Source organism: Erythrolamprus reginae, chromosome Z (genome assembly GCF_031021105.1).
Source record: "Erythrolamprus reginae isolate rEryReg1 chromosome Z, rEryReg1.hap1, whole genome shotgun sequence".
NCBI lineage: Eukaryota > Metazoa > Chordata > Lepidosauria > Squamata > Dipsadidae > Erythrolamprus > Erythrolamprus reginae.
The window spans coordinates 43,837,388-43,852,136 of NC_091963.1; the positions used below are offsets into that span (position 1 = coordinate 43,837,388).

Consider the following 14,749-nt stretch of genomic DNA (forward strand, 5'->3'; position numbering starts at 1 on the left):
ACATATTATTTCTTATTGTCTCATTTTCTATTTTGTACCATTCTGCTGGAATAGCATCTGGCCCAGTAGCTTTGTTATTTTTCTGCTTTTTAATAGTTATAAGAAGTTCTTCCATTGTTATAGGACTTTCCATCTTTTCTTGTTGTTCTTCTGTTAATTGGGGTAATTCCGAGCTTTCTAAATATTTAAATACTTCATCTTCCTCTATATTATCATTTTTGTACAATTCTTTGAAGAAGTTTTGTACAATATTTGCTTTCCCTTCAGTGTCATATTTTATTGTTCCATCTCTATCTTCTAATGTTTTAATTAATTTAGATTGTCTCTATTTCCTAAGCTTATATGCTAGCCACCTACCTGGTTTATTAGCATGTTCAAAATAGTATTGCTTGGCTCTTTTTATTTTTTCCACCATTTGATTCTATTCTTCCAATCTAATTTTATGTTTAATTACATTTATTTTCCCCCCAAATCTTTATTTTTTGTATTTTGTTGTGATATGAATTCTAGTTGTTTTAATTCATTAGTTAATTGTACTGGGAGAATGGATTTTTATTGGGTCTTCCCCCCACCCCATGGCAAAATGAAAGCCAGCTGGGCTTCTCCACCTAGAAGCCTCCCTACCCTTCCCCCTACCCCCCCTTCAAGCTGCACCAGCCTCTGCTGCCCAAGTTCCACAAAGGCGCGGTGCATTTCAAAGGTGGCAGCTCGTGTCTCGAGATGTCGAATAGTGTCACGCTGTGAGAGCTGGGCCAGGTCTCTCCACCATCCGACTCGCCAATGGAGGCACTTATGCCAGACCAGTTACCCCACTGGACTTTTGTGCTCAGCGGGAGAGGGGAGCGCTTCCCCATGCCACTCCCTTTTTTCTTTTGGTTCTGCTGAGGAGTGAGGAGGAATGCCAGGCTTGGGGAATGGCCCCCACCCCATAAGATCCGCAACTGTGGTCCTCTCCCAATCCTCTTTGCTATCAGCAACAGAAAATGTACCACAATGGAGGTGGAATCCTGTGGCCACGCAAAGGCAAGTACAGGGGCTCTTCGCTCCCGTACTAAGGCTCCAGCCATTCCCCATTTCATGGTGAATTCTGGGAGTTGAAGTCCAAATATCTTCAAGTTGCCAAGGTTGGGAAACACTGTTCTATGTTTCAGGGGTGGGTTCTATTTAGCCTTCACCGCTGGTTTGCATAGTGACATTTTGCATGCGTGCACACACTTCGCTCTCACACGTGCAATTTGGCTTCTGCACATGCTCAGTTGCTAAAATCGCCCCAAAACACAACAAAAGCACATGCTTTGCATGTGTGCGCTTTGCGTTTCACATGCAGGTCACATGTGCCTTTTCACCCCCTGCGCATGTGCGTAAGGCTTTGCGCGCAGTGAAGGGCTGAAATTTTTTTTACTTAAATAAGCATGGCTTATTTTGTGGGTGTGGCTTGCCATCCATGTGACCAGGTGAGGGTGGCTTGACGATCATGTGACTGGGAGTGGCTTAAAGGTCATGTGACTGGCTTAAAGGTGGCATGACCTGTCACCATGACAGGGTGACAGCTTTTTTATCTCTCTGCTGCAATAGGGCACACAGCTGAGGGACGGAAAAGCCACATGCAGTTCCACAGCTATGAGCTGCTGACACCCGGGTTAAAGAAAGATCAATAAATACATTTATTAGTGATCAGAATGCCTTACAAACTGTTTTGCTGGACAAAGAAAAAAAGATTTATAAGTTTTGTAGAAAGGACTGACTGTGGGTAGAAGGAAGTTATGTTGTATTGCTAGAGAGAGGGAATCAAATACAAATCTACTTACAACTGTTGTTAAGAAGACCAGAAGCTATTTCTTTTCTTTCTCTTTTATATTTCTTTCTTTGTACTTTTTAACATACTTCCCCTTTACTTTTCTTACTTTTGTCTTTCAAAATCTGCATTGTTTTTATTCATAATTTGTTTATGGATTTTTACAGTACAGCTGTTAGTAACAGTCTTTCTAAGGTACTTCCATCATTTGAATCAAGCCTATGTTTATTTAAGTATACATCCTGCTATCAGATGTCTACCATTTCGGCAACCAGAAAATACTGGAATTACTTGAATTATATGATAAGCTGATTATGAAGAAAAACAGCAATATTATAATATCTTCTATCTCCTGAAAACTTTCTGCTATGCTGCTGCTGTACTAGCTGCTCTTTATTCAGCAAAGAGCAGACATGTCTGAACTTGAACTCAATTGGAATGAACTGAAATCTAGGCAAGTGGACTTCTCAAATAGTAAGCCATTTCCTTCTCTTGTTTTGAATTAAACATTAAAAGTTGTGTGGGAACAATTAAGTTGCACTTCAAAAACACGGCCTAAAGGTTTCACGCTAAAAACAATTATCCAAAAGTCTCAAACATTGAGGGTTTGGGAGGTTTTTTACAACATCTATTTCACTTCTCAGATAAAAAATATTCTTGTAAATTATCTTGTCTCTGAATGAGCCAGGAATATCTAAAAACGGGAAGTACCAGTTATTGCTTGATATGCAAGGCATGGAGTCTAAGGTAGCCACAGAACAGGGCCTGTAAAAACTTGCTCTTAAGAGTCAAGAAGACTGAGGTATAAATAACTTATGTTACCTTAATAGATGCACCTGCAAAACGAGAAAGTTGCTTGATGTGCTGCCCTTGCTTGCCAATAATGGCTCCCACTGCTAAGGCTGGTATGAACAGATGAACTGTCTCAGATTCTGGTTGTTGCTGGAATGCAAAAGCAAAGAAAACACAGGCTGGCTATGAACAACCACAAGACTAAATTACTCTTAAGCCAAGATTACGCCTATAAATATTAGATTTTTAAAAATGTAATTAAACATATAGTTTAAATCAAAGACATAACGGAGCAAGATAAATACACAAATAAGCACACAAATAATTAACTTCAAAAAAACCAGTGGTTTAAAACAAAGGGTAGGCAGTAACTTCGGAATACAGTGCTCCCTCGCTTTCGCGGGGGATGCATTCCGAGACCACCCGCGAAAGTCGCATTTCCGCGAAGTAGAGATGTGGAAGTAAATACACTATTTTTGGCTACGAACAGTATCAAAAGCCTTCCCTTAACACTTTAAACCACTAAATTGCAATTTTCCATTCCCTTAGCAACCAATCAGATTATTACTCACCATGTTTATTTATTAAAGTTTATTAAAAAAAATATTTATTAAAGGCAGACGAAAGTTTAGCAATGACATATGACGTCATCGGGTGGGGAAAACCATGGTATAGGGAAAAAAACCCGCTAAGTATTTTTTAATTAATATTTTTGAAAAACTGTGGTATAGACTTTTCGCGAAGTTCGAACCCGCGAAAATCGAGGGAACACTGTATATGCAGTAAAAATAGTAAAATAGCTGCAGCCTTTTCAACAGAGAATTTTATCAATTTTTGATAATGTCTTTCACATATTTAATGTTTTTTAAATATTTTTTTTTAATAAGGAACATAAAGTTGTAATTAATTAATGTCTTTATATGGATGTCTATCTAACAAAAAAATCACTCTGTGCAGAAAGGTTTTTTAAAAAAGGCATAAAAACAGTAAACATAGCAAACACAATCTTATTAAAACACATATAATACATACGCTCACTCACACACAAGCATAATTTGATCAGCAGCACAGCCACGTTAAATTCTTTATCAATTCTATATGATTTATAATAATACTTTTAAAAGGAATTAAATGGCACTAAGAATACCAATGATACAGATTACAAACTCCGTATTAAACTTTAGGATTTTCAAAAGCTTTCACTGCATGTAATATTATTGTTTACATAATGCTAGGACACTCCCTTGATTTTTAAGAAAGTCCATATACACCATTTTTCAAATATTATTAATGGATAAAAGAAACCTAAAAACATCTGAATTTGGTTTATTTAAAACCAACTGTAACCATTCTTTTCGCAGCAAATATATTCAGATATAAGAATTTTATTTTATAATCAAGTCTGATTTTATTTTTATTATAAAATTTAATTAAGACTATTTTTTATACTTAAAACACTTGTTTTATCATTTTACAAGTTTTTTAAATGGATGAACTTGTTCATCTGTATTAAACAGCTGTAAATGTTCTACCATTATTATTTTATTTTATTTTATTTTATTTTTATTTGTATGCCGCCCCTCTCTGTAGACTCGGGGCGGCCAATTATTAAGATTAAATACATGGCATATTATTATTATTATTATTATTATTATTATTATTATCTATTATTTTAACAGATATGTTGCATTTCTTTGTGTCAAAGTGGAGAACAAATAGTCAACTTTACAATCAACAAAATGGTTTTAGAAAAACTATTGAAAAACTAACAAGAGAATTAAATACAGTGATCCCCCGATTATCGCGAGGGTTCCGTTCCAAGACCCCTCGCGATAATCGATTTCTCGCGATGTAGCGGTGCGGAAGTAAAAACACCATCTGCGCATGCGCGCCCCTTTTTCCATGGCCGCGCATGCGCAGATGGTGTTTTTACTTCCGCACCTGGGAAGACCCAGCAGCTGAGGAGCCGCCTGCCTGCCCGCTTGTCTGCCGCTTTTTCGCTTGTCCGCCGCTCTGGGAGTTGAAGACCCAGGGAAGGTTCCTTCGGCCGCCCACCAGCTGATCTGCTCGGCAGCGCAGTAGCAGCGAGGAGCCGAAGATGGGGTTTCCTCATTGCTCACGCAAAGTGGAAACCCCATCTTCGGCTCCTCGCTGCTACTGCGCTGCCGAGCAGATCAGCTGGTGGGCGGCCGAAGGAACCTTCCCTGGGTGCCACCCGCCGCTCGAGAGCAAGAGGGTGAGAGATAGTGAAAGAGAGAGAAGGAAAGAAAGAGATGATAGAGGGAGGAAGAGAGTGTGAGAGAGGAAGAAGCAAGATAGAGAAAGAGAGAGAGAAAGAAAGATGAGAAAGGAAGGGAGTGACGTCATCGGGTGGAAAAATCGCGATATAGCGTTTCGCAAAATCGAGATCGCGAAACTCGGGGGATCACTGTATCCTTAAAAATATCTCACTGAAACACAATTTATATAAACATATGAAAATGAAAAGTGTCACATATACACTTTTTGTCTATAACAAACTTATGTAGATGCTAACAATTCTTCAGTGATTTAATCTTTGCATTTAAAAAAATCCTTAATTCAGTACCTGGCCTCTGTAACTGTAGGGGAGAAAATGGCAGAACTAGGAGAAGGAATAAAAAGTTTTGAGTTATTACGTAACTATAAAGTCCAACTTCCCTTGATAGTGATTGACACTTATCTAATGCTAGCCACTACTGACTGATGGTTGAGAAGATTCCTATGTATAGGTTGTAAGCAATAAATCGCATATGGGCTTGGTTTTTCGTACCTGGCATTGAGGCAGTCAGAAATTGAGAAAATTGCCAATACTCATTTTAAGTGACAGCTGTCTTGACTAGAAAATTCTGGAAACTAAAATTCATGAATCTTGAAACAGATTCAGGAAGACTAGAGAGGACCACATGAACTAGATAACTCATCTTCTTCAGCATAAGACAGCTTCTTGTATTTTCTTTAACCCAAATCATGTTTATTGGAAATTTATCCCTGAAGAGAAATGAGAGCACAACGTAATCCCAAACAAAAATAGCTTCTACAAGATACACTGAACTATGCCCTATGTCAGCCTGATTAAATTAAAAATAAAAATAAGCAAACCATCCTCTGCTACCATGTTGGGGATGGATTTTAAAGCAGGACTTCAGCAGGCAGGAACCATAGTGAAAACAAACTTTATTTTATAAACAGAAATAAGTTCATTGTGCCAGCTGCGCTTTATCAAGCAGCTTCTAACGAAAACATGGCTGCAAGCACGCAAGAAGGTTAGATTAGAATGTGCTCGCTCACATAAGCAAGCGGATATATATATATAGGAAACAGAGAAAGATAAGGATTGTGGGAGTGATTTAAGAGGGGGTGTGATCAGAGAAAATAAAGAAACACAGCAACACTTTAACTAAGGAAAGTCTCTGTTGGCTGGCAATCTCAGCGTGACAAGGTCCAGTGCACACATGTGCATGCTGGCCAGCTGATTTTGGCCTTCTTTCCCCTGTTTTTCACAGTCCCCAAGGTTAAGGAAAACCCCCTGAAACCTGGCGACTATGAAAACTGGTGCAACCGGAAATTCGTTTTCAAACTTCCAGTTGGCCCATTTGGTGAATTTTCACTCTCCCCAGGCTTCAGGAGGCTTTCCTGAACCCTGGGGAGAGCATAAAACAGCCCAACAGGCCTACCGGCTTCAGTAAGGCCTGTAAGTATGCGCAGGAGTGGGGGAGTAAGGGGGGAATTGTGCACATGCAGGGAGGCAGCACATATGCACAGGGGAAGGGTATTGCATTATGGGTGTGAGATGCAGTATTCTAAGTGGGGTCTTATTAAGACATTATATAGCAGTATTAATATGATCTTGATTCTATCCCTCTGCTAATGCATCCTATGACTCATTGGCTTTTTTGATTGCCGGCACACACTGGCGGTTCATATTTAAATGGGTGTTTTTTAACAAGATCTATATAAGAGTAAGAATCATGCACTCATAGAACCAAGTTCTCTCCACTTATTTCTAATTCTCAGGAACATAGATGGCCATACTTTCTTTTGATGTATATATTCTTCTCTAAATATTCTGTAAATTGTCATTTTCTTCACATGTTGTGCTATTCTAATTCAAGATTTTAATATTACAAAAAGTCACACTAATTATTTCCATTAAATTGGAAAAACAACATATCTGTCATGCAATATATAAATGGGAACAATTATGACCTACTGTCCAAAATGTACAAAGAGATAGAATTACCCCAAATGGAGGATATGAAGACGAAGCAGTGGCTGGAGCAACACCCACTGCGGGAGGTGGTATCCCTGAAGAAGAAGGTGGGAATAAACCCAAGGCATTCAGATTTAACCCTGGAATTAAATGTGCTTGAAGCTGGAATAATATGGAAGATAATTAGTTCAGCAAAATAATTAAACGTAATTACTATCTTAGATAAAGAATTCTTTCTTGCTTGGCAATCAAAATGTAAGTAATTTAAATAGAGTGAAATTTCATGTAGCTAATTAATTTAAAAATGAATATCATAATATTGTATCAATTTATCTAGCAATATATACAACATTATTCTGTCAGAAGCAACTGTTTATTGATTCTATGAAATAATGTAAGATATTAATAGCAACATCACTTGAACTTATATGCCGCTTTACAGCTCTCTCTCCAAGCAGTTTACAGTCAGCATATTACCCCCAACAATTTGGGTCCTAATTTTACCTACCTCAGAAGGATGGAAGGCTATCTTTAAATCTAGCCTTCACAGGTAATTAAATGAAATACACAAAGATTATTACAACATTCACTAAGGAGAAATAAGAACTGCCCTCTTAAAAGAGTTGAAATTATTAGAAAATCACCTTGGGCTGAAATTTTCTACTTATTGTATCTTTCAATATACAGTGATCCCTCTATTATCGCGAGGATTCCGTTCCAAGACCCCTCGCGATAATCGATTTTTCGCGATGTAGGGTTGCGGAAGTAAAAACACCATCTGCGCATGCACGCCCTTTTTTTTCTATGGCCGCGCATGCGTAGATGGTGGAGTTTGCGTTCCCCGCAGCCCACGCAAAGGGGAAACCCCATTCGGCTCCTCGCTGCTGCTGCGCTACCGAGCAGATCAGCTGCTGGGCGGCCGAAGGAACCTTCCCTGGGTCTTCCCCCTCTTGCTGGCGGGCGGGCGAGCGGTGGGCATCAGCGAGGAGCCGGGGTTTCCCCTTTGCGTGGGCGGCCGGGAAGACCCAGGTTGGGGGTTCGGGGGGGTGCTGGGAAGCCCCCCAGGCCGTCTGCGACCTTTTAAAACAGCCGCGCCGCTTCCCAGCTGAGTCCTGAAGCCAAACGCGGAAGTGGGTTTTTTTAATTAATTTTTTTTTTTAAATCGCGATATAGCGTTTCGCGAAGCTCGAGATTGCGAAACTCGAGGGATCACTGTAATGGCTTTTTCAATCACAATGACAAACAGAGAATGGATGCACTTGCAACTGGAGTGCCTAACAAACTACTCTGGACCATTAGTAAAGCATCATAATCAATGCATTAATGTGACCCATTCAAACAGCTATATCTTTTTTCCTGATTCAGGTATTACCTGAAAAAAGACATGCCTTTAAAAAAAAAAAGCTGCACTCCACATGTTCAAATAATGTTTTTCAAATTATTTTCAAAGACTGTAGGTCTATCTTAATAATGTTATCAGGAATATAAAAAAATTCACTTTTGACATTAAAATAGAAGTAGGTAGGCATTTCCTAAGATCAGTTGGACTCCCCGACTGTGAATAAGAATAGCTTGGTGGTGCCTATTTGGATTTATTTAATATGTAACCTCTTTATTAGATTTTTCCACTAGAAAGGACAAAATATAAACTTTTTTCTCCCTGAACTGATTACGTTCTTACTGTAATACTTTGGAAAAATAGTAAATTTACACTCATAAGAAATGCACTTACATTCATAGCAGCTATATCATTTTCATACGACTCCCTGATTTTCTTCATTATTTCCTCCTCAGCCTTGGCACATGTATCAATAGTGCCTTTAACTGTAATGGTTCGTTCTGGGTTATATAGTGTCAAGTCCTGCAATCTTCATAGCAAAAAGAAGTGAACTGATATGTATGTAATAGCTAATATTTGAAGCTGAAACTGAAAATAATTATTCCTTCAAGTATTTATAATTCTTTAGATAAACAGTAGACAAAGCTTTAGAATGTACAAATCCTAGATGTATCATTAGTAACTCGGGTTCAAGAATGCCTGACCATCAGCCAATCCATTTTCATGAGTGATACAGTTAACTAGATTGCCAGTCATTTGACAAAATATGATTCATTAGAGGAGCCACATGGATTGGTTGAGAAGACAAGCATATAGTATTCAAAAAGTCAGTAGGATGTAGCCTTCCTTTTAATATCTTCTACCTTCAAAAGATAATGTTCAACAGTTTTCTACTTCTATTCTTCTAAATCCGATTGTTTTAATGTAAATGTTGTATCCATATACAGTGTTCCCTCGCTTTTCACGGGGGATGCGTTCCAAGACCGCCCGCGAAAGTTGAATTTCCACGAAGTAGAAATGTGGAAGTAAATGCACTATTTTTGGCTATGAACAGTATCACAAGCCTTCCTTTAACACTTTAAACCCCTAAATTGCAATTTTCCATTCCCTTAGCAACCATTCAGATTATTACTCGCCATGTTTATTTATTAAAGTTTATTAAAAAAATATTTATTAAAGGCAGATGAAAGTTTGGTGATGACATATGATGTCATTGGGTGGGAAAAACCATTGTATAGGGAAAATATCCGCAAAGTATTTTTTAATTAATATTTTTTAAAAACCGTGGTATAGACTTTTCGCGAAGTTCGAACCCGCGAAAATCGAGGGAACACTGTATATTAAAAACACATATTTAACTTGTTGCCACATTGTTTAGTTTTTTGACATTTTAAAGCTTAAGTACTACTACAGCTGTTTCAGGAAAAAAGAGCTTCACTGTTCAATTCACGTTATTGATGTAAGCAATTTATTGCAAAATTGAACAAATCCAGAAATGTAAGCAATTAAAACGTAATCAAAATATGAGTCTTTTGACAATAAAACCCACTAGGATAAAATTACTTTTTCTCATTCACAAATATATGGATCCTAATCATATTCCATCTAACATGCAAAACACAGACATACACATATCACAATTATTAAAATAGACTAGACACAAAATGTATCTTAACTACGTGTACAACATACTGGCCAATTCAAATGATACTACCTGTTACAATTTTTCTATTAAAAAAAAAAACCTCCCTCACAAAAGTGAGGATCAATAGTTTCTCTGTGCTACTGACTTACAAGAGGGGAGAAAACGTGTGACTCCCCTGGCTTTCCAGATGCAGACCTTTAAAATGTATAGTTTAAATCATTTCAGCATCCTTGTGGAGTTTACCACGGAATACTGGACTTACTGCAGAATGTGCCATGGAGAGTTCCTCCTCCCATGTACTTGGAAGCAAAGCTGATCTTACTAGATTTCCTGCCTCAGGAGGTGGGAGGGGGTTCCCACCCAGTTTGAGAGCTGTAGTCCATTGGGTGCCATAAAAAAAATTAAGAAAACTGCACTGAAGTGTTTTCTTTTATTATCCGACAACTCCAACAAAGAAACATAAGAGGAACAATGCAGAGAAATGGAGAACAAAACAAAAGAGATTGGGGGGGGGAGTTCTGAGGGGCATAGGGAGCCGTGGTAAAGATAATCTCTTTAATAATTTGCAGTAGCCCCCAAAACTGAGATTGGTGAAAATAGGTTGATCTACTTTCTTTCAAAAATGTTGGCAAGCACTGTCCCGTAACTTGTGTATCATCAGTATTCTACTGCTAGAACTTGCTACAGAATTATGCACAATTATGTAAAAAGGATTTGAGAAATATCTGAACACAGTATGGCCTAAAGGATGGTGCATTGATGTCTCAGACATCCACCCTTAAGACATGGATGTTTTCAGATTCCTTTACTTCAAGTTGTTCTTTTCACCAGTGAGTACAATGTCATTCCTGACTCACAGCAAAATGAAGCCGACAATTACGTAAAAATGAAATATATCTCTACCCCACTCCAATAGTTTGGATTCTTATATAAGCACCCAATCCTTTCTTCTTTTGAGTTTCAAGACAGAAGCAAAAGAGACAGTTAATACCCAGAAGCACATCATTTTAACATAACATATGAACAGATGTTTCTGAACACCTATTTTATTTTTAGATTACTTACACTTGTAAAACAGTGTATCTTTTTTGACCCCTATGACAATCATTAAGTGTTGTACCACATGATTCTTGACAAATGTATATTTTATTTTATGTACATTGAGAGCATATGCACCAAGACAAATTCCTTGTGTGTCCAATCACACTTGGCCAATAAAAATTCTATTCTATTCTATTCTATTCTTTTTGCATCTGTAAAAAGAAAAAGCAGATTCCATCTCCAATTTTATGAGCCAATGCAACTATGTCAAGGCACCAACAACCCCCAAGCAACTTAAGAACAAAGGACTTTATAGCCGATGTGGAAACTCAGTACCATAAACCCTAGTAACATATGCAACATAGTATGCATTCAAGCAACAACCATTTCTCTAAAAACAATTACACTGGGAAATTTGAATAATCCCTACTGGCAAACATAAAGTACCTTTCCCTGTGGGCTACCAGCAACCTCTGACATTCCTTTCCTTGGAATTAAACCATGAATACCCAATGAAACAGAGGACTAGAGAAGCATTTGACCCTCCTTGATCCTTTTCACATTCAAATTGGAGGCATTCAAGTAGATTTTTGTTGCCTTGGTAGCTGTCTATTTCCTCAGAGGGAAATACTCTACCTAACCCAAACAAGAAATGCAGCATTCCTTTTCTGCCTATTCCCAGTACTGTACTGAGAAAAACTGTTCCTAAAACTATACATTTTTCTGCTAGAGAACAAATCTTTTAATTGCATCAGGAAGGGCGTATGATCCTCTCAAAATCAGGATGCAGAACTCTGGGTAGAATGAGATCTCTCTTCATGAATGAGTAAAATGTGTAAGAGATACATTACCTCTATTGATAGTTTCATATTGTGAGACAGGGGTCTCCAATCTTGGCCAATTTAATATTTGTGGACTTCAACTCCCAGAATTCCTTAGCCAGCTTTGCTTTCAATATCTGCAGCTTTGCTGGCTGAGGAATTCTGGGAGTTGAAGTCCACAAGTCTTAAAGTGGCCAAGATTGGAGACCCCTGTTGTGAGATCATGATAACACTGCAGGCATTTCACTATGCATGGGATTATAGCTGAGAAAGCTTCACTATGTCTCTCAAACTGGTACTAAATACTTCTCTGCTGAGCTTGCTAGAGCCCGGAAATATGCTACTTACTACTTCTAAAAAACAAACAAACAAGATATAAATCTGGAAAATAAAGATGAAATCTCATTCATCAGCTCTGTTCTAATATGACTCAGAAATTACAAGGCCTTAAAGGTGATTATGAAATTTGAATCAGAGTCAAACTGAGTCAAAATCCACTAACACTGAAGAAAAACAGCAGCTGTTATTTTCCCTAACATGAGATTTATGTAAGAGAATACCACCAAGTACTGTAACTTCATTGTGGTTGATAAAAACAGCAACACAGTACTAAAATAAAAATATGTAAGAGAAAATAAATTGTTAAAATAGTAAACAATTACAAATATAGATGCACATGGGGAAAATGTTTTGTGAATGAAAGAGTTTTGGCTTAGACATTTGGCCAGTTCATTTGTTCAGCACTATTTGGGCTTCAACTACAACAAATTCTGGTATAGTGAGTAAGTTAAGGTCTTGTTTTGTTTTCCACCTAATTTTCCCTCAACATAGTCTTGTGCGCCAATCCACTCTCTAATTTTGCTAGCTCCTTCCTTTTCCCTAGCCGCCAACATGATTTAATTAAAATGTGGTTTACCTTATTTACTTCTTTCTCATTTTTCTTTCTTTCTCCTTAACTACCATTATGAGCCGCTCCTGAGGTTACTTTTTCTGCCCCTTTATTTTTGGGCCTCCAAACTGATGTTCCGTGGCTTAAATGTTTTGCAAACCCTTAATTAAAAAGCTGTTTGAAACCTGACCTTTATTTACCCTAAGAAAAATCTAATGCTTAAGGAGAAGCTTAGAGTCTTGGTCCTAATGTCACAAGCTTTTTGGGAAAGCAGTGAAAGATAGGGTTTTGCTACGGCGCAGCTCCCACTAGAACAGAGTAGCAAGGCAGTTTGTGCCACAGAGCTCTTGTGATGCTCATCTTAGTGGACCAAAGGAATGTTCTTGATATAATTTAATTGGACTTCAATCAGGCACTTGATAAAGTAGATCACAATCTACTACTATATAAAGTAGAAAAATGTGGGTTAGACAGCAACATCACCAGATGGATTTGAAACTTGCTGACCAATCACATTCAACATGTAGTGCTCAATGGAACTGCATCTACACGGAGGAAGGTATGCAGTGGAGTACCCCAAGGCTGTTTTAGGCCCAGTACTCTTTAACATCTTCATCAATGACTTGGATGTGGGGATGGAAAACTCATTAAATTTGCAGATGACACCAAAGAGGCAGGAATAGCCAATTCTCCAGAAGATAAGTGCAAACTACAGAAGAATCTTGACAGACTTGAATATTGGGCGTAGCCAACAAAATGAAATTCAATGGTGAAAAAAGTTCTACATTTAGGCAAGAAAAATAAAATGCACAGGTACAGTATATGTGGTACCTTGCTCAACAGTAGTAACCGTGAGAAGGATCTTGGAGTCCTAGCGGACAACTATTTAAACATAAGCCAGCAGTGTGCCGCAGCTGCCAAAAAAGCCAACACACTTCTAGGCTGCATTAACAGAGGGACAGAATCAAAATCATGTTAAGTGTTAATACCACTTTATAATGCTTTGGAACACTGCATTTAGTTTTGGTTGCCAGTATGTAAAAAGGATGTGGAGACTCTAGAAAGGATGCAGAGAAGAGCAATAAAGATGATTAGGGGACTGGAGGCTAAAACGTGAAGAACAGTTGCAGGAACTAAGTATGTCTAATTTAATGAAAAGAAGGACTAGGGGAGACATGATAGCAGTGTACCAATATCTCAGGGATTGCCACAAAGAAGAGGGAGTCCATTTTTCTCCAAAGCACCTGAGGTAGAACAAAAAGCAATGGGTGGAAACTAAACAAGGAGAGAAGCAATGTAGAACTAAGGAGAAATTTCCTGACAGTTAGAACAATTAAACCATGGATCAGCTTACCTCCAAAAGGTGTGAATACTCCAACACTGGAAATTTTTAAGGTGTTGGATCATTTGTCTGACGTGGTGTAGGGTTTCTTGCCTAAGCAGGAGGTTGGACTAGAAAAACTCCAGCTCTGTTGTTATTCTTATTTTTATATTTCAGTGCTTCTCCCTTTCAGTATACATAAGGGGCTAGAGATTCCCTCCCTTATTATTTCACTGATTCAGTCCTGTCCAAATACACCATTTCTACCTGTGGTCTGCCAAAAAGGAAACTTCTACTTGTCTCACTCTCTCAAGCCCCAAAGTCCCTTCAGTAGTTGCCTGGCCTTTCCCTCCTACATACCAACCATCACTCCTATTATCCACTCGTCCACCTGGAAAAGAAAGCCTATAAAACAATTTCTTTCGGCAATCTCCTCTGATTTTCTGTATATGCTGTATATTTAGTGCACTTGAGGCTACCGACAGATTGATTATGCATTTCCTATCTGTTTACTCTCTTCTAATCCATTTCTCTCCAAATAATATAAATACAAACCTTAATTCCCTTGTGAGGGTAACCATTCTAAGGACAGGAGACTAATTAGGAGGCAAATAAAAGCTTAGGTGTGAAACTGATTATTCCTTGTCATTTTCAAGATAGAAAGCAATATGTGGTGATATGAATCTCTCACTTAGCAACTGCTTCACTTAGTGACTAACTAGGTTGCCAGTTCCAACTGTAGTTGATAAATACTAAATGAAACAGCTTATCTTTATCACCGATGAATAACACTGTCAAGAAACTGTCAAATTCTTCTTTGAAGCTGCATGTGTTTTGCCTGTTTTACTTTCTTCCAAAAGGTTCAAATTACAAGA

General features: G+C 38.1%; 1 protein-coding gene across 11 annotated transcripts in view; it reads right to left on the reverse strand.

Annotated features, from left to right (window-relative positions):
* The window catches only part of IGF2BP3 (insulin like growth factor 2 mRNA binding protein 3), a 90,794-nt gene that overhangs the window by 14,546 nt on the left and 61,499 nt on the right, over nt 1-14,749 (reverse strand). For 6 of the 11 annotated variants that reach the window (XM_070766988.1, XM_070766994.1, XM_070766995.1 and 3 more), the window contains 3 exons: nt 8,551-8,686; nt 6,849-6,980; nt 2,618-2,737 (listed from right to left, as the gene is read on the reverse strand). In XM_070766988.1, coding sequence (XP_070623089.1) covers nt 2,618-2,737; nt 6,849-6,980; nt 8,551-8,686 — 388 coding nt within the window. Of the gene's footprint in view, nt 1-2,617; nt 2,738-5,174; nt 5,211-6,848; nt 6,981-8,550; nt 8,687-14,749 lie in introns of all 11 variants that reach the window. The other 5 variants (XM_070766992.1, XM_070766991.1, XM_070766985.1 and 2 more) reach the window with 1 other exon arrangement.